Source organism: Lutra lutra, chromosome 6, assembly GCF_902655055.1.
Source record: "Lutra lutra chromosome 6, mLutLut1.2, whole genome shotgun sequence".
Lineage (NCBI taxonomy): Eukaryota > Metazoa > Chordata > Mammalia > Carnivora > Mustelidae > Lutra > Lutra lutra.
In genome coordinates this window covers 152,551,405-152,569,841 of record NC_062283.1, presented here as the reverse complement: position 1 = coordinate 152,569,841, position 18,437 = coordinate 152,551,405, and the positions used below count along the sequence as shown (strand labels likewise).

The 18,437-nt window shown below is 50.2% G+C and overlaps 1 protein-coding gene across 18 annotated transcripts in view; it reads right to left on the bottom strand.

The window, feature by feature from the left end:
- The window catches only part of AFDN (afadin, adherens junction formation factor), a 133,916-nt gene extending 117,801 nt beyond the window's left edge, over positions 1-16,115 (bottom strand). For all 18 annotated transcript variants that reach the window (XM_047733893.1, XM_047733904.1, XM_047733895.1 and 15 more), the window contains exon 1: positions 15,826-16,115. In XM_047733893.1, the coding sequence (XP_047589849.1) occupies positions 15,826-15,930 (105 nt within the window). In that variant the 5' untranslated portion in view covers positions 15,931-16,115. The remainder of the gene's footprint in view (positions 1-15,825) is intronic.
- Positions 16,116-18,437: the final 2,322 nt, after the last annotated feature.

Sequence of the window (18,437 nt, the reverse complement as noted above, 5' to 3'; positions counted from 1 at the left end):
CACAGGAACAAGAGCCAAAGAGCCCGTAAGAGTCCGGCCTCCGAGCAGGCTCTCCCCGCACTCCTTACACTCTGCGACCAGGAGGGTCTGCTGGAGGCAAACCTCGTACTACTTCATCTGGGTCATGCTCGCTTGGCTAACAAGGCCAGTAAGAAACTGTCCCTGGTGAGCACGTCCAGTGTCACACGTCACTGACGCCCCCACTCCAGACACACTAGGGGGCACACACAACACACACTGTACTTCAGTCATCAGGTTAAGCTGCGACAACAAAGGACACAGCACCTCAGGGGCTCACAACAACCAAGACCCATTTCCTTCCTGTGACAGCTCCTGGGTGTGTGGGCAGCTGGGAATGTCCCCCAAGCCTTCGTTCTGGTAGCAAAGTTGAAAGAATTAGCCTCCAGCTGGGACATACCAGTTCCTGGAGGAGCGACGACAGCAGCACAGCATGGGACTTAAAGCTTGGGCTTGGAGGGGCCTGTGTCACTGGCCAGAACAAGCCACGCAGCCACGCCTGCACGGAGAACCAGCAGCAGCCGCGAGCGTCACGCGGGAAGGAGCAGCGTACTCCCAGCTCGGCAGGCACACACGGGCTCGGCCAGCCCCGGCACCCCCCGAGCGCCCCACGGATTCCCCCGGCTAGGTCCTAAAAACACTTCAGGATTCAGAAGAAACACTTCCTATGGCTCCCTTCAACCTGCCAACCTGGCAAGGAGGAGAGGTCTCCTGCCCTGGCCCCTCGGGGCCTCCCTCCTCGCTGCGTTCACTGCAAACGTGCACCGGCTTAGTCGTGCACGTCTGCCGCCAACGACGCTCCCGACAAGTGTGCCTCTGGCTCGGCTCTCGCAACAGGTCCCAGAGGATGCATGTTTGCTGAACCGACAATGCTCTCTGCCAGGAACGCCCTCCCCCTTACCGGCACAGAAAATTCCAGACAATTCTCTGCCATCTAAAGTCTCATCATCTCAGTAATCTACGGAGATGGCCCCGGTGCCCACCACCCCAACAGAGCACTTACCACGTGCCTGCCGTGTCTTCCGCCATCTGTCTTCCAGACTAGGGTGGGAGCTATCTGAGAGAAGAACCGTGCGTCCACACGTGCCGCACAATCAGCACTTGCAGACGTGGTCCGTCAAGTTAACCGCCCAAAAAGCGACCTTGGAAACGGAGACAGACAGGGACACCTCTACTGAGTGGGAAAGCCAGGATTCAACCTCAGGCCCGAAGTGCAGTCAGCGTTGTCGGCTGCCACTTAGGTTCTGGTCCGACAGCACGATGGGGCCATGACGGTGAGTCTGTGTCCCTTCCCCCTTGGACAGCAGACCGTTTCATCCTCTCACCTCTGCAGGGCCAGTGTCTGACCAAGCCTAACACACAGCCAGCACTCAACGAAGACCGGCCGGCAGGAGCGCTGGGTCATGAACCTCAGAAGAACACGAGAGGAATGTCTACAGGTCCACAGTTTTCTCAGGGCAGAGCCACAAAAACACACACCACAGAAGCCATTTCTCCTAACACTCGGCTGTGATATAGGCGCGTAGCTATTTCCAAAATTTCTGCTCACAGTCGAAGGTCACAAACGCAATCAATTTTCATAGTATTTACTGTAAGATCTGCAATGGTTCTCAACAATCACGCTGGTGATGCCGATTACACGCAGTCATAATTACATACTAAAGATAAAATGTAAACATTCCAGAAGCACTGGAAACTTGTTCAGAAGCTGTGCAAATCAGAAACCAGTGGTACTTGTTCGATTCAGTCGCCACTTGGTTAAAAGAAAATAACTTCTTACAGGTAAGTTCTATCGAGGCTAGAATACAAGAGAGGGAAAACGGTGCAGCGCGCATCTAATCTCCCTGTAACACTAGTTTAGAGACAACGCTTAGTGTGCTGTGTTACAAAATTACACACGAACACGTAAATTATATAATTATATGTGTGTGTCATGTATACATGGAAACTATGTAACTTACAGTCCATTATTCAGTCCTTGATCCATAGAAGTAAGCTTAACCTCCCATCCAGAAACTACCCCATGTGAGAAAACATAGGCTCCTAACCAGAGAAGTGAATTTGCATGATCTAAGAAGGTCCACTACACTGCCTCCTAAACCTGCCATTTTATCTGAAATTCCTCCTTCTGGTTTGAGAATGGCAAATATTTGCTCAACAGATGTTAGGTAGAATTGTTAGTAACAATCAAGGAATCCTCTCTAGAAAACCGCCGAAATTCAAACATTACCTAGGGGGAAATCGCTAGTTAATATATAAACAAAACTTTACGAAATTAAATTAAGTGAGCCCCAACTGGAATGAGAACAAACAAGTTTCATTTGTTGTTTACTCTGAAGCATGGACCAGAAATGGGCTGAGGTGACACCAAAGCCGACTCAAGGAGGACGGCAGGAAGCAGCAGCAGATCAAGGGAAAAGGACAACCCAGCCTGTCCCAAGAACAAGAGGGTCTGAAAGCAGCCAGAACCGTGGGGAGGCTTGTCTTGTTTCTCTCCGTGAGGCTTTCACTCCAGCCTCACACTCCAGCCTCACACTCCAGCTTCTGGCTGCATCCAGTCGTCGTGGTTAGAACATCAGTACGGCCTGCACCACACTGGCTGCAAAACACACAACCAGCTGTGTCCAAGATGGTGTCACAGCTTCAGGACATCAAGAAGAGAACCAGTACACCCATGTCTACAATATACACACCTCTATACACACGTGCACACGACATAAATGGCACAGAAAGGGGTTCCTTCTGTCACGCTTGTGATTCTTTCTGAAAATCAAGCTCTAAATTATCCTACTTATTTATCCTTTTTTAAAGTTTTATTTTTAAGTAAGGTCCCCACCCAACATGGGTACGAACTCACAACATGGAGATCAAGAGTCACATGCTTTTCTGACCGAGCCAGCCAGGTGCCCCTAAATTATCCTAGTTATAAATTATTTTCCCAAAATTTCCAAACACTGCTTTCATCGCAGTGATCTTAGATTCTTGAGTTCTACGAGCACCGTCGTTCAGGGTGTGAGGCCGAATGGCCAGGCTCCAGCCACTGCTCGTCAGCCCACTCCACCCGCACACCGTGAGCAAGTCTCTTCCTCTCCTGGGCTTGGTCTCTTCACCCAAAACTGAGAACAGCAGAAGTGCCCACCTCGTGGGACTGCCACGGAAAGTCAAGACAACGCACACAAAGCATTAACGAGCAAACAGACTGTTCTAACTTAGCTGGGTAATAAATACAGGTAAGAAATCTTGACGAATAAAAGAATCTGTAAATGACTCCTTTGCAGACCAACAAAGCTTCTGCTTCCTCAAGAGAAGAGCGGAGCACCTAGCGCCAACAACTGCTGGGAGGAGGAGACAGGCCACGCACAGCGTTGCGGCTCGTGTCAGGTGCGTGTGCGGCGCGCTCACTCGCTGTCAAGCACTACAGCGGTCCGAGCGGCCTAGGCGGCTGTCAGAAGCTGCACTCCTGACGGACCTATGGCTGGTCAAGAAACAGAACACAGTACTGACTAACAATGCAAATAATTAATAAACACGTATAACCAAACATACACACATGCGGCAAACATTTCCCAAGTACTCTAAAACATGCGTGTTACTTTCATAATAAAAAGACACCATATCACCTCACCGCAGTAAAGCATACGTATAAACTCCTATGTCTAACTACATTTTCAAGAATATACTTTAAAAATAAACCATAAAATAATATCATAAGTGTTTCCTAATGCTTTTCCAGATCTGCTGGTCTTAATTTTACTGTCCTTGATATTCCCAAAGTAATAATTTCCTGAAGGTAATTAAAAAAATTTTTTTAGGGGCGCCTGGGTGGCTCAGTGGGTTAAGCTGGCCTTCGGCTCGGGTCATGATCCCAGGTCCTGGGATCGAGCCCCACATCGGGCTCTATGCTCGGCAGGGAGCCTGCTTCCTCCTCTCTCTCTGCCTGCCTCTCTGCCTACTTGTGATCTCTCTCTGTCAAATAAATAAATTAAAATTTAAAAAAAAAAAATTTTTTTAAAACTGAAATCAGCAAATTTGGAATAAAAACACGTTAACTATACTAAGAACTCAACGAGGCCACCTATGCCAAACTTGAATTAAAAACACATTTTTAAATGGCTGAGGCTCTAAACGTGAAATGTGGAAACACTGTCCATGGTACTCCCGGCCGGTTCCTCCTCTTGAAAAAGCAGAAGCCAAGCTGGTCTACAAAGGAATCATTTACAAACTGGCTTCTGCAGCAAATACGACCGCTTATCTGTATTTTATTCCCTGGTAAGTTAAAAGAACATGTTTACTAACGCATTTCATCGAGTGGTTAAAAACGGCGTATCATCAAAATGACGTAGTGATGTCATCTATAAAAAGGAAACGGTCACCAAGAAATCAAATGAATTTACACCTCACCATAAATAGCACAATATATTTGCTGTGAGACAAGTCGCCACTGGATAAATGAATTCACCTTAAACATGAATCCAGTTCTCTAACATTTAGTTTTTACCACACACATTTTTAGAAGTACTATATTTACATATTACTTTGAAGTACTAAAATTCCCATTGTGTATGGATTTTAGAAAATAAGTATTACCTGTCTGTATTTGTGCATTACCCCATGAATTACACTAAAACTGAGAGAAAATACAACTAAAAAGTTGCGAAAAGACCTCCTCACACAGTCAACAGCTGGCCGGACTGAGTTTGCACGTGGGATGGAGAGCACGACAGGGCAGACCAGGGCTGGGAGCCGGGAGCCTGCATCAAAGAACACGTCCACCCCCCACAAAACCTGGGACTCCATTCAGGGCACTGTTCTCCTCCGCAAGGAGGAGTGGCCGAAGTCTTATCCTAAATGAATGAGAGTAGTAAGACTCATAGGTCACCACTTGGGTGAGGCCGTGGGACAGCATTCCTCCATAACTAAAGTGTAAATGCTTGCCTCTTGTTACTGAGAAGTGAAAGTTAAAATAGATGCTTATACAGGAAATAACCACATACGTAATACATGAAAAATTCATACATGTTGAAATCTGCCCTTCTAACATTCTGAGCCGTACGCTCCCATTTTAAGTGATATGCATGTTAATTTTATAGCCAAAGTTGGAAAATAACATGAATATAGGCTTTAACAATACAAACCAGAATTCCTAAAACTCACCCCTACATACCCTCGGCCAGCAGCTCACACAAACGCCTGGGGTTTCCCCCAGAGCTTCCAAAGACAGCCGGGAAGAGAGGACCCGCGGACCCTGTACGCACAGCACGAGCCCCGCAACGAGCTGCCATCCGTGCTGCACTCGTGCCACCATTCATGGGGACGTTCCGAAGCCCCGACGGGCCGAGCGTGTGCCTCGTCAGCACAACTCAAGGCAGCAGCAAACCTTCCTCAGAATCAATGAAGTTTGCAGTGCCCTGAATCCACACTTACAAACAGGGGTGCAGTTTCACTTAAGAGTGTCTTTGATAAAACAGAAAAAAGTGATTAATCTTCGTAGAGTCTGACTCTCGGGGGCATGTTTGCTCAATAATCCACGTACCACACTGGGAAAAAGGTCCACACGGGCTGCGTGTCACTTTGATGGTTCTCTCAAGGAAGAGCACTGGGAAGTGCCGACTGCTCCCGGGGCACCACTTCCGCCAGACAGATGCCCGCCAGATGCCCTCACCTGAAGGATGAAGGCTGAAGGACCCCCCTCCCTCCCACAGGAAGCGGGCCCTCGGGTCCCTCAAGCGCCACCTGCCCAGTGGGCCAGGACCGGAACTGGAGCTTCCACAGGAACTGAGATGTGACGAAAACCTAAGATTTTCCTGATCAGCAGTAATATTAACAGAGTATTCTGAAACTGTTTACAGAAATGTCCCACATTGGGATTATCCACATTAGTCACTGGACCATTATTTTCTACATGGTCAACACCTGATGGCGGAATCCACGCCTGAGTAAAAGTCCATTCAAAGAACAAGACAGTGAACTCTGATGTAACAGAACATAAAAAATATATAAAAGGATCTTGCAAAGAATTAGTAGCAGAAATTAAAATACTTAGGCTCAAACCAAAAACCTTCATAACAGATCTTTTATTACCAATGTCTTAAAAATAATCACCCCCTACGGGGCGCCTGGGTGGCTCAGTGGGTCAAGCCTCTGCCTTCAGCTCAGGTCATGGTCTCAGGGTCCTGGGATCGAGCCCCGCAATGGGCTCCTGCCCAGCGGGGAGCCTGCTTCCCCTTCTCTCTCTCTGCCTGCCTCTCTGCCTACTTGTGGTCTCTCTCTGTCAAATAAATAAATAAAATTTAAAAAAATAATAATAATCACCCCTAAATCACCCTAAGTTTTTGCCAATACAAAAATTCATTAACGTGAAATGTAATGTAACTTAAAAACTCATTAGAGAGCTCATGTAAAATCATGGTATACTGTAAGCTTATGTACAATCATGCTATTTTTACAAACATTGGTCTAGAGGTCTGAGGCACTCAAAAATTTACTCAGATAGTAATACCAATATCCACGAAAAGATAACATATTTGAAAGACATCTTCCCAATGTATAGGCTTTATACTAAACATGTATGCAGAAGTTATCCATTTTAAGAATACAATGATTTTTAAATATTTGTGTCCAACAGTGTGTGTATTTTTTTAAAGACTTTATTTATTTGAGAGAGACTGCAGGGGGACAGAGGGACAGAGACAAGCAGATTCCAAGCCCAGTGCAGGGCTTGATCCCACAACCCTGAGATCATGACCTGAGCTGAAATCAAGAGTCGGATGCTTCCCTGACTGAGCCCACCGGGCACCCCAACACTGTATGTATTTTTGCTTCTAGTTCATTTCTGCACCCAAACATATGGAACTTAGTTCAAAGCAACAGGAAAAATGGACAATCTCAAGTCTAAGCACCAAAACACCATGGCCGGTAACAGTGGCACACAAAGAAATTGTAAAATGGAAATCGTGTTGGTTCTCTTGTAAAAATCAGGAAATAAAAATAAGTAGGTCACAACGGAAAGCGCCACTCTTAGCAAACAAGGGTAAAGAGAAAGTACATTCTTGCAAGGAACAACAATTTAAATTTGCGAAAGGCAAAAGTCTAATTTCCCTTTAGCAAAACGTATATGAAACCAAGCAACAGAGAACGATAAGCTGTAATTCTGAATATAACAAGCTCACTAAACTGCTCTTACGAGCATTTCTTCACGGGTTCATTTTAGGAGTAAAACTCTCTTCTACTACAAAAGAACAGTGGAACTCTCAGATGAAGTTCCAGAAAACAAGGCAAGACTTCTTTATCTGAAAATCCTGTCACAGCGGCAGAGCCAGACTCAACAGCGTTATGTCCTCTCGCAGTGTGCTTCTGGGCAGTGTGCTTCTGGGCTACCCAAATGGAAGACAGTTTTAAAAAGGCAAAGAAAATACCTGACATTCTGTGAAAATGGTCTCGTCCACTCTACCTAGGTCACCTGGGCACTGGTGCCAGGAGTAAACCAAAGAAAGTTTGAGACTTCAGAAACTGTTTATGTGAGTTCATCTTGTTTGCACCTGGGGTAATGGAGACAATCCCACTTTATTCCTCTTGTTCTGGTAGAATTATTACTCACATGTTTTCCTTATGGTAACTGTAATGCAGAGACAACATTTAAAAGCAACTCTCCACAAAATGAGTACAAAGGATCATACCTCCAAAATAATAAAGGCCACATATAACAAACCCACAACTAATGCCATACTTAATTGTGAAAGCTAGAAGTTTCTCCTCTAAGATCAGGAATAAGACAAGGATACTCTCTCTTGCCACTTTTTTCAGAAAAGATTTTTTTTTTTTTTAATCTGAGAAATAAAGGGAGAGAGGGGTGAGCACAAGCAGGCAGAGGGTCAGAGGGAGAAGGAGAAGCAAACTCCCTGCTGATCAGGGAGCCCAATGGGGGCTCGATCCCAGGACCCTGAGATGATGCCCTGAGCCAAAAGCGACCCTTTACTGACTGAGCCACCCAGGCGCCCCTCACCCTCCCCACTTTTACTCAATGTACTATTGGAACCCTGTGGTAATAAAACATCAGCAAAGTTGCAGGATACAAAACTAATACACAGGACTCTGTCATGTTTCTATGCACTAATAATGAACTTCAGGGAGATTAGGAAAGCAATCCCATGCACAGCTGCATCAGAAAGAACAAAATTCCGAGGCCTAAACTTAAGCAAGACGGGGAAAGACCTACACACTGAAAACCACAGACACCGATGAAAGAACTGGGAAAGGACACAAACGAGTGAGGAGACATACCATGTTCATCAGCCACAAGAATATCCTCCCAACCCATGCGAAGACGTGTCGGAACGCCCGCGCCACCCAAAGCCCTCTGCAGATTCAATGCCATTCTTGTCAAAACACCAATGGCATTCTTCACAAAACTGAACAAATAACTGCTAAACTTGTATGGAACCACAAAGGACTATTTCGGGAAGAATAAAAATGGAGGTATAATGCTCCCTGGCTGCAAACCGTACCCACAAAGATTCAGTAACCAACACAGTGTGGTACTGCCACCAAAGCAGTCACACGCATCAACGCAACCAAGACGGGAATCCAGAATAAACCCGCATTCGTGTGGTTGAACCAACCTTCAACAAAGGAAGCAAGAACATACAGTGCAGGAAAAGACCACCTCTTCAGTAACTGGTGTTGGGAGAACTGGACAACTATGTAGAAATAAAAGAAATGGGACCACTTCCATATATTGTATACAAAAATGAACTCAAATGGGTTAATAAAGGACCCATATGTCAATAGACCGCTATAAAACTCCTAGAAGAAAACGCGGGCAGTAAGCTCTTGGACAGCAGTCTGAGCAGTCTTTTTGGGTCTGTCTCCTCAGACAAGGGCAACAAAAGCAAAAATGAATGAATAAAACTACATCAAATTAAAAGCTTCTGCAGAGCAAAGGAAACCATGAAAAATATGAAAAGGCGATGAATGGAATGAAAGAAAACATTTGCAAACCACATACCACATATATCCAAACAGACAAAAGCATTTACACAAAGCAACAGAAAAAAAAGGGGGCAGAGATTGTGAATTGACATTTCTCCAAAGAAGACATCCAGATGCCGATAAGCACATGAAAGATGCTCAACATCACTAGTCATCAGGGAATGCAAATCAAACCCACAAGAAGATACCACCTCACACCTGTTAGAGCAGCTACCATTAAAAAGACAAGAAATAACAAGTGTTGGGTAGGATGCGGAGAAAAGGGACCCCTCAGGGCAAGTAGTGGTGGGAATGAAAATAGTACGGAGGTTCCTGGAGAAATTAAAATAGAACTACCCTATGCTCCAGCAACCGCACTTCTGGGGTTTACCCAACAGAAAATGAAACCGTCTGTAAAGGTGAAGGCACCACTCCGCTCACGCAGCGTGACTTACAAGAGCCAAGATACGGAAGCAACTTAGGTGGTCATCAACAGGTCAATGAGTAAAGATGCAGCATACACACACAATGGAGTACTACTCAGCCGTTAAAACAAAAGTGAAATCATGATGTTTACAATGACACGGTTGGACCCAGAGAGTATTATGCTAAGCGAAGTAAGTCAGAGAAAAGCAAATACCATATGATTTCACTTACGTGAAATCTAGAAGAAAGCCTAACAAACATAACCAATAACCACAACGAAACTAGGAACAGACTCACAGATGCATAATCTGGTACTTGGAGGAGGAGGGAGGGGTGGAAGACGGATGGGGGAGGGGGGTAAAAGCTATAATCTTCCAGTTATAAAATAAGACATGGAGATGTAATGTACAACACAGGCAATCTAGGTACTGCATCGAACAACCTGGGATGGTGACGGACGGTAGCTAGCTCTACGGTGGAGACCGTGTCCTACGTATATAAACGCACACTGACGTTGCATCACTCTGTTGTACACCCAAAACCAGTTAACGCTGTACGGCAGCTGCACTTCAGTCTCTCTCTCTCTCTCTCTCTCACACACACACACAGAGCAAACCCTGTCGTGTGTAATCAACCTAAAAACGTGGCAATACAAACAAGTGCAACAAAAGTTCACCCATTTTCTGTAAGCCACAGAATTTAATTTCCTTTAACACCAAAATTTCTTTGAGTAAAAATACAGAAATTCTGGCTACTTTCCAGTCGTAGTAAGCTATTCAGTTTCAGTTCCTCTAAATAAATTCATTCATGACACACGCTTGTAAACTTGCAAGTATGAAACTTCAAATTATCCTTATCTTTTGCAATCAACATAAATCAGGAAGATGCTTTCCTGGCTTACCTATACACCACTACTACATGTGCTTACTTATACCTTACACCTTATAAAATACATTCACTTTCTAAGTTAATCATAACACGATTTTGGTCAATCACATGTAACAAAGAGGTGAGGTGAAGTTTTACATTTTTGTTTCCAGACCCAAACCTCAAGCAGATGACTGAGACAGGCGAACAAAACCCCCTCGCCAGCTCTCCGCTTGTTCTATTTGGTCCCGAAATGCGACTGGAAATGTAAGAAAAGCTTCTGCTCATTCATAAAAATGGTCCAGCTTTGACAACATGCCCACATCTGCCACCAGCTCACACACACGGGGACACTCACTAGAAGCCCTCGATGGATCTGCAGGCCCTACCAGCCCGTCAGTGCCCGCTAACAGACAAGACACACCCAGAACTGGTGAAAGGGTCTGTGAGATTTGGCAAAGTGTTTACTATCCAACTCACAAGTACATGTAGGTCGAACAAACTGCCGCGTCTCTCCTGGGCATCTTCAAGGGGAATGAGTACATCCTAAACACAATCAGCCAGGAGAACAACAGAAACAGCAAACTTCTGAACAAAATGAACAGAATTTACCCAGCCTGGAAATAATTTTCAATTAAGAGATCTGTTTAATTTTATGTTCTACTAGCAGTACTCACACCCATTTCGTTTATAATAAAGGAAAGCAGATTGCCATCAAAATAATTGCTATTATTATTTATCAGCATTTTCTGACATTATACCTAAGTCAAGTCTGGTAAACTGCTTATAAACAAATTAACCTATGCCACCAGAATGAGCAACTCCAGTAACAATGCCTTACACACTCTCTCTGTCAAATAAATAAAAAAATCTTTAAAAAAAGAAAAATTAAAAAAAAAAAAACAAACAAACAAACAATGCCTTGCGCACTACAACTGCTCAATTAAATCCTTCATGGCATAAACCTAACCTTCTTTCAGAAGCTTCCCACCAATTTGGGACATACCAATCTGATCTTCTGGACTCATTTTTTCAAGAATATGAAAGAGACACTTCTACTACTATGCTATGAACCACAACCCAAATTTTACGATTCTAGAAAAGCCTAGTTACAACAGTTACATCCCATTAAGTCTGTAAGTCGCAAAAATTAAAATTAGTTTTCACTGGCAGAAGGAGAGCAAACTGAAGCTAGTCTAGATGCAATTTCAACCTAAGATGTTCAACACTGTTGGACAAGGGTTCACCTCAGACTGACAGGCTCACACCCATACAAACAAATCTTAACCAGTTCTTACAGGAAATAAAGATTAAAAGGAAAAAAGTCACAACCACCATTGAGTTTCACATTAAAAAAAAAAGACAGATGCCTATGAATACTAAAAACACATCACTGGCAACTGCCTGTATCATTACACGTTAGTCACCAGAAAAAGAGATCTTCTGAAGTACCCGTGGCAGTAACACGACTGTGTTTTCCAAACAGTTTCAAATGTAGTTAAGTCTTATGATAAAGCACAGTCACAACCTAAGCACTAGTCTGGAGCACAGACTCAGCTATAAATTATGCAACTTCTTACTGCTTCACACCAGGACTTCCTACTCCGCCTCTGCTGACAAACCAGAAGTTGTTTCTTACACACACCTCTGGGTAACATGAATCACATCACTTCTGAAGATTACTCAGAATATTAAAAACATACCATATTCACCCTTAATAAAGCAAATGTGAATGTACGTACAAATTCCAGGTTCTATTTTCCCGTCAATACCAAAAGAAGATAATGAACTCAAATTACTTCTAAAAAACTGACTTTAAGGACTATCTCATAAAGCCAATGAGTCAACTACTTGAAACAGTTTCTGCATTTAGGTGTAACCTTTATGCAAAAGAGTAACACATGAAAATAAAAATCTCTAATAGCCTAACAGATCATCTCACCACATTTTTACTATGTATATATCCCACATTTTGTCAAGAATAAAGGTATACGGGGGTGGCTGGGTAGCTCAGTAGTCAGTTGAGCTTCTAGCTTAGGCCGGGGTCCTGATCCTCAGGGGTCCTGGGACAGAGTCCCCCATCAGGCTGCCTGCTCAGCGGGGAGTGTGCCTCTCCCCCTCTGCCTCTCCCCTGCTTGTGCGAGCGCGTGCTAAATAAAATCTTAAGAAAGAAGAAGAACAAAGTTATACAGAAAGAAAGTCATATCTAACACTTTTCGGCAAAATATTTATGAGCACCTACCACAATGAAAGACCTAACAATGCTTAAAAAAATAAATTCTAAGCTCTCACTTCCATGTAATCAGCGAGGGAAACCGAAACCAATGGCTATAATAACAACTATAATAACAAGACTGGGATAAGTTAAACAACAGAACTCCAAAAACCAAGAGGGAGACCTTTGGGTAACCAGAGAAGCCTTCTTCTGACAAAGTCATGGGAAGTCAAGATTAGCAACAAGCACTAGGCCATAAGAAATAATCAGAAGTCCTTAAAAGAAATAAAGACTTAGCATTAAGAAAACAACAGGACTAAAAAGCTTAAGCAGCTTTTATTAGGAGCTATAGTTTTCCACAGTAATCAAGATCTTAATTCAACTTAACAACAATGTCCGAGTGATAAAATATCAACAGTAAATTTAAATCAAATCTCACTTTACAATTCCTAAAGAATCTAGGACCCAAGTGAGGAAAGGGCTGAAAAATACTCAGTTACAAAATACAACTTGCTTTGTCTTTGGAAGCCCTCCTTTTAACATATAAATGTGATTATGAAGGAAAAAATTAAACATAACCAGGTTGATTAGACAATATTCTAATTTTCTTAAGAAGTAAATATAATCCAAAAACCAAAGTTTATCATCTTACTGAACACAGAAACCACAGAATTATCAGTGGTTATCAAGACGGCCTGAACCACGAAACACAAGTGATTTAACATAGTTAAAAAATGTGATGATAGATCACGATGACTGTATCCTCCCCCCCAAAAGCAAACAAAAGAGAATTAAGCCACAACTATACTCTCATATAGATACATAAAAGATTATCCAAATATTTAAAAATAAGGCTTAAATCATACTCCTGCAAATCAGGCTCTGTAGTAAAGTTGTTTAACATCTACAGAAATAATAACGGCCCGTATCACGCTTACATTCTCGTAGAAAGCTAAGGGAGGCGACCTGTGATGCCGGGTAAAGTAAACATTCGTCATCAGGCAGTGCACACTTCAGACGCACGTTTAGGTGGAGCAAAGTGAAACCATGAACCTTGAAACACTGGTTTGGAGAATTCCTGACGCGGAGGCTACTCACACCATCATGAAAAATACAACCTGCTCAGTGTGAAGCTCGCCCTGCAAGACCAAAGGAAGTTTAACAGGACGCAAGGTTCTGCAGAACACGGAGCACTAAGTGTGCACTAGTTCCCATGAAAAGCTAACATAAGTCACATCAGACATGAGAAGAACAAAACGCAACAGTTTATCCCATTAGGCACCGCTTTCCCACGTATTTCTGGACAATCGCTTCTCAAGAGAGATCAGGTGTTAGACGGGCCGGAGAACTACCAAACGGGTCACAACGTCTCCGAAAGCAGTCCTTCAACCCCGCGTGCTTCAAGACACAGGCCCCGCGACTTCTCACCTGCAAACAGCGGCTCTCCAAGTGACAAGCCAGTTTTAAGACCTTCCAGGATCTCTAAGAAAACAGACAAGTTTTCAATGGACTGCTTAAAAATGTTATTTTTGAGGCCAATAACTAATCGGCTTCTGACTTACATTTTAAACGCCAAGTCAACTGAAATCCCAGAGAGTAAACGGAATGATCTGTTACTAAGTTGAGAAAATACTCCTTTTCTCAACCGGACTTGGAAATCTCTCAAAAAGCAATTATAAACAGACTCAGCGAAGCAGGAAACAAACCAGCCGGCACCACCGCGCGTTTTACGGCGCAATCCTTCACAGCGGAGACAGAAACCCGCGTCCAGGCTCGGGAAGGCGACGGCGCGCGCCACCGCCCGAAGACCGCGAACACGCCCAGAACCCGCGAGGCGCGTGGCCGCTCGGCGGGCCGGACCGGGTCACCGGAGACGCCGAGCGGCGGACGAGGAGCGGCGCGCGACCGCCGGGACGGGCAGCCCGCGCCCGAGAGCCGGCACCGGCGGCGCGCCCCGGACGGACGGGGCCCAGCACCGGCCGCGGAAGCCTTCCCAGCGCAGCGCGGCCCAAGCGCAAGCGTCGCGCCAGCGTCCCTCCGGCACGCAGCCGGGCAGGACAACAAAAGGAAGGGGCTCCGGGACAACGTTCCGATGCGGCCGACGAGACGGGCGCGTGCAGGCCGGCTCCGAAGCAGACAACAGGGACCGCACCGGGCCCCCAGCGCCGACGTGACCAGCTGCCACGAGAACCACGTCCCTGCGCAGGTGCGCGGCGCGCGGCCCAAGTTTGCGCAACGGCCACTCGGCGACGACGCACGACCCGCTCCGGGTGTCCGCCGGGCCGGCCCCTCCTCTCGGCCCGCGCCGCCGCTCCCAGCCCCGCACCCCGACTCCAGCCGGTTTTCCAGAAACCCTCAGAACTCTCGGGGCAGCTTCGCTATAAACAACTGCCATTGTCCTAGGCCCCGAGCAAGTGCGATTTCCTCCTCCACTCGCGAGCACGCCCAGGGCTGGCCGCCCCCCAGGCGAGGCCGCGCGGCAGGCCCGGGAGCTGCGGAGGGGCGCGGGCGCCGTCCCCGACCCTCTGCGCGGCCCCCGGACCCCCCCCGCACGGCCCCCTGGCCCTCGGAGAGACGCCCGGCACGGCCCCCGGCCCCCGCCCTCCCCGGGCCCCCCTCCCCGCCCCCAGCCTCCCGGACCCCCGGACCCCGCCCCCGCCCGCCCCCGGCCAGGTCACCGCGGACGCCGGGGCGGGCGCGGCGGGGGGAGGGGCGCGCCGGCTCCGACCCGGGCGGCCGGCGACGAATGGGAGGACGGCTCTCTCGGCGCCGCCGGAGTTCAGTGCCGCCGGCCTTATCAGCAAACGCGCACAATCAGAACTTTCCCGATGTTTGCTCCGCTCCCGCGGCCGCCAACCCCCAAGTTTCAACCCACTGGAGCAAAACACCGCCGGTCACATGCTCCCCGAGTGACAAAGGTCCGCGGAGCCACAGCCCCGGGCGGCCGCGGACCCCGTGCAGCAGTCGGGGCACAGCGCCATCAGGTCACGCCCGCCGCCCACCGCACGGCCTCCCGGCGCAGACCCCGGCCCGGCCCGCGGCCCCCGCCCCCCGCCCAGACGCCGCTCGACTCCGGGCCAGAGACCTCGCTCCCCGCCCGCGGCCCCGCCCCCCGACCCGCGACCCCCGCGTTCGGCCCGCGAACCCCGCCCCCGATGCCGCCCAGGCCCGCGACCCCCGGCCCCGCGCCGCACAGGTGCCCGCGCGGGGCCCCCCGGGTCCTGAGGCGCGGAGCGCGGCCCCGGGGGCGGGGTCGGAGGGGGGGGTCCCCGCGGGGGCGCCGCCGGCCGGGAGGGGCAGCGCCAGGGGCCCGGCGGGGGGAGGGGCGCTACCTCGGTGGGCTGGCTGATCTCGAACAGGTCCAGCCGGTTGGCGTTCCAGTGCCGGATGATGTCCGCCAGCTTCCGCCGCTCCTCGTCGCGGCCGCCCGCCGACATCCTCCCGGCCGCGCTCCTCGGCCCGCGCCGCCGCGGGGGTCGGGGCCGGGCCGGGTGCGACCGCGCGCGCCCACAGGTCCGCGGGCCCGGCTCTCCCCGCGCTCGGCCGCCCCGCGCCGCGCCCGGGGCTCCGCGGGCTCCGCCGCCGCCTCGGGCTCCCGGGTTCCCGGCCGCCTCGGCCGCCTCAGCCGCCTCGGCCGCCTCAGCCGCCTCAGCCGGCCCGCCCCGCGTCAGCCCCGCCGGCCGGTGTGCGCCCGAGCGCCCGCCCGCGCCGCCCGCGCCGCCCGCGCGCCCCGCCCCGCCCCGCCCCGCCCGCCGTGCGCGCCCCCGCGCGCCCGCGCCGCAGCACCTCGGGCGGCCTCCGCTAGGTGCTGCTGCGCCGGCCGCCGGCAGGCCCTCCGCGCGCCGGCGCCTCACCTCCCGCGCGCCGGGGCCGGGGGCGGGGCTCCGGCGGGGGGGCGGGGCTCCGGCGGGGGCGGGGCTCGGACGCGGCGGGGTTGGGAAGGTGCCGGGTCGCGGCCGGCGGGGCGGGGTCCGGCCGTGCTGGGTCTGCGCGGTGCTGGGGCCGGGCGGGGCTGGGTGCGGGCGGCCGAGGGCCGGGGGCAGAAGAGCGCGGGCAGAAGTCTCGTGGGCGCGGCGGGCGCGTGGGCGAGCGCGGACCGCGGTGGGGACCGGCCTCGGCGGCTCTGCTCCTTCTCAGCCCGCCCGGGTCCCCGCGGGGCTGTGGGGGTCACTGATGTGACCTTCCAGGTGATGGCCCTTGTCGCCGGGTCCAGTCCCAGCGCCCTTCCGGAGCTGCCCTCTGAGGACGGGGACTCGGCGCGCTGGGTGCCTCGCAGGTGGGGTGCCCCGGGCTCCCCGCTCCGCGGCCCGCGCTCTTGGCGCCCTTGCTGCGTCCGCGCGTGTCCTGCGTGCGGCCGGGGCGCCCGGCGCGCTCAGTGTCTGCGACGGAGCCGCCGCTGTCGCACACCCAGTGTCCCGCGGGGCCCGAGAGGGAGCGCTCGCGTCCCTGGGCCGCCCCCGCACACTCCCGCGGCGCGCAGGCCTCACGTGCGTCTCAGCGGCAGGTTTTCCGGAGTGACCGCGCGTCGGTCTCGTCGGTGTCCCTGTCACGGCCCCAGCTGCCCTCCTCCAAAGACCGGTTTTGGCCTCGGAACACGCTCCGCAGACCCTTCCCTCGGCGCCGCGCTCAGGCCGGTGACCTTGGGGTCTTGGCGGATCCGCGACGTGCTGGACCCAAAGCCTTGGTCTCCGAGACGCCGCAGCTCAGGAATGGGAGTCTGCGCTACCTTTGACGGAGCCTCTCCCTCTTGTCCCTCCTGTCTCCCAGGCCGCAGAGAACTTCTGTCCCCGCCCGGCGGGTCTCTTCTCCTGTGGGAAGACCCTGGGGTCCTCCGCGCGGGGCTGTCCTCAGCCTTCCCGTCCAGGGCGTTCTGCAGCGCGGCTGCCCGAGGAGGCCCTTCAGCTCGGGCCCGCGGCGGAGGGAGTCCCGCAGCGTGTGCTCTGCGGCCTGGAGACCAGACAGCGGTGACTTCGGTGGTGACTCGCGCAGACGGCGTCTCCGTGTCCTGGCACCCCTGCCTTTGGACCGCGGAGTTCGGGGCTTCGTGACAGACTCACGTCGGGCTTCCTGTTTGTTCCGTTACGTGTCTGTAGTGACCGTCGTGGTGTCCCCAGGGCTCAGCACCGTCTGGCCAGATGGCATGCGCGCCCGTGCTGTCAGCCTCACCGTCGGGGCTTGACTCCGGACGATGCCTTCCCCGGACCCTCTCTCCTCCTGCAGGATGAAGCAGCCGCAGGGCTGGCGAGGACACTTGGTGTCCAAAGTGAGTACGCAGGGTCCTGCTGGACAGAATCCGGCGTTGCTAGAAGTTGAGTATGAGCTGCCCTTTGAGATAAAACACGTCCGGCAGGCTCGGAAGGCCTGCGGTGTGGCGCGGGACACGCAGAAGGCCCTTCATGTTAATTATCATCATTTTCACGAGTCTCCTTAGAGATCGCCACTTGTATTACGTGTGAGTGGCATATTAATATCCAACTGCAAGTCCTAGTAGATCGCGACCAGCACTGCTTTACCGACAAAGGTTTAAAAGACACCCGAAACCCACAGAATACCTAGGATTCCTAAATCCTGGAGAACCCAGATGCGTTCAGGCCATGAAGACGTTCAGGCTGACATTGTCCTACGAACTGTCATTGTTCAAGACCTCAAGGTAATACACTGATCCCTGTGTTAATTCTGATACCACATTATAAAAATAATCAGACGCTATCTTCCATTTTCAATGTGCTGCTGAGTTCTGATACATTTAAGAAATCAGACTTAACTGCTACCCAAGAAATGCTGTATAAAAATAAATTCGTGCGGGATTTATCCTTTACTTCAGCTCATAGAGAAACCAAGATGTGAGACCAGCGATGAGGTTGAAGGGGAGCAAAGCTGGGCAAGGCTGAAAAAGAAAATCTGTGTCATCTATAAGTCTGTTAAAAGATTTATTTTCACCTCA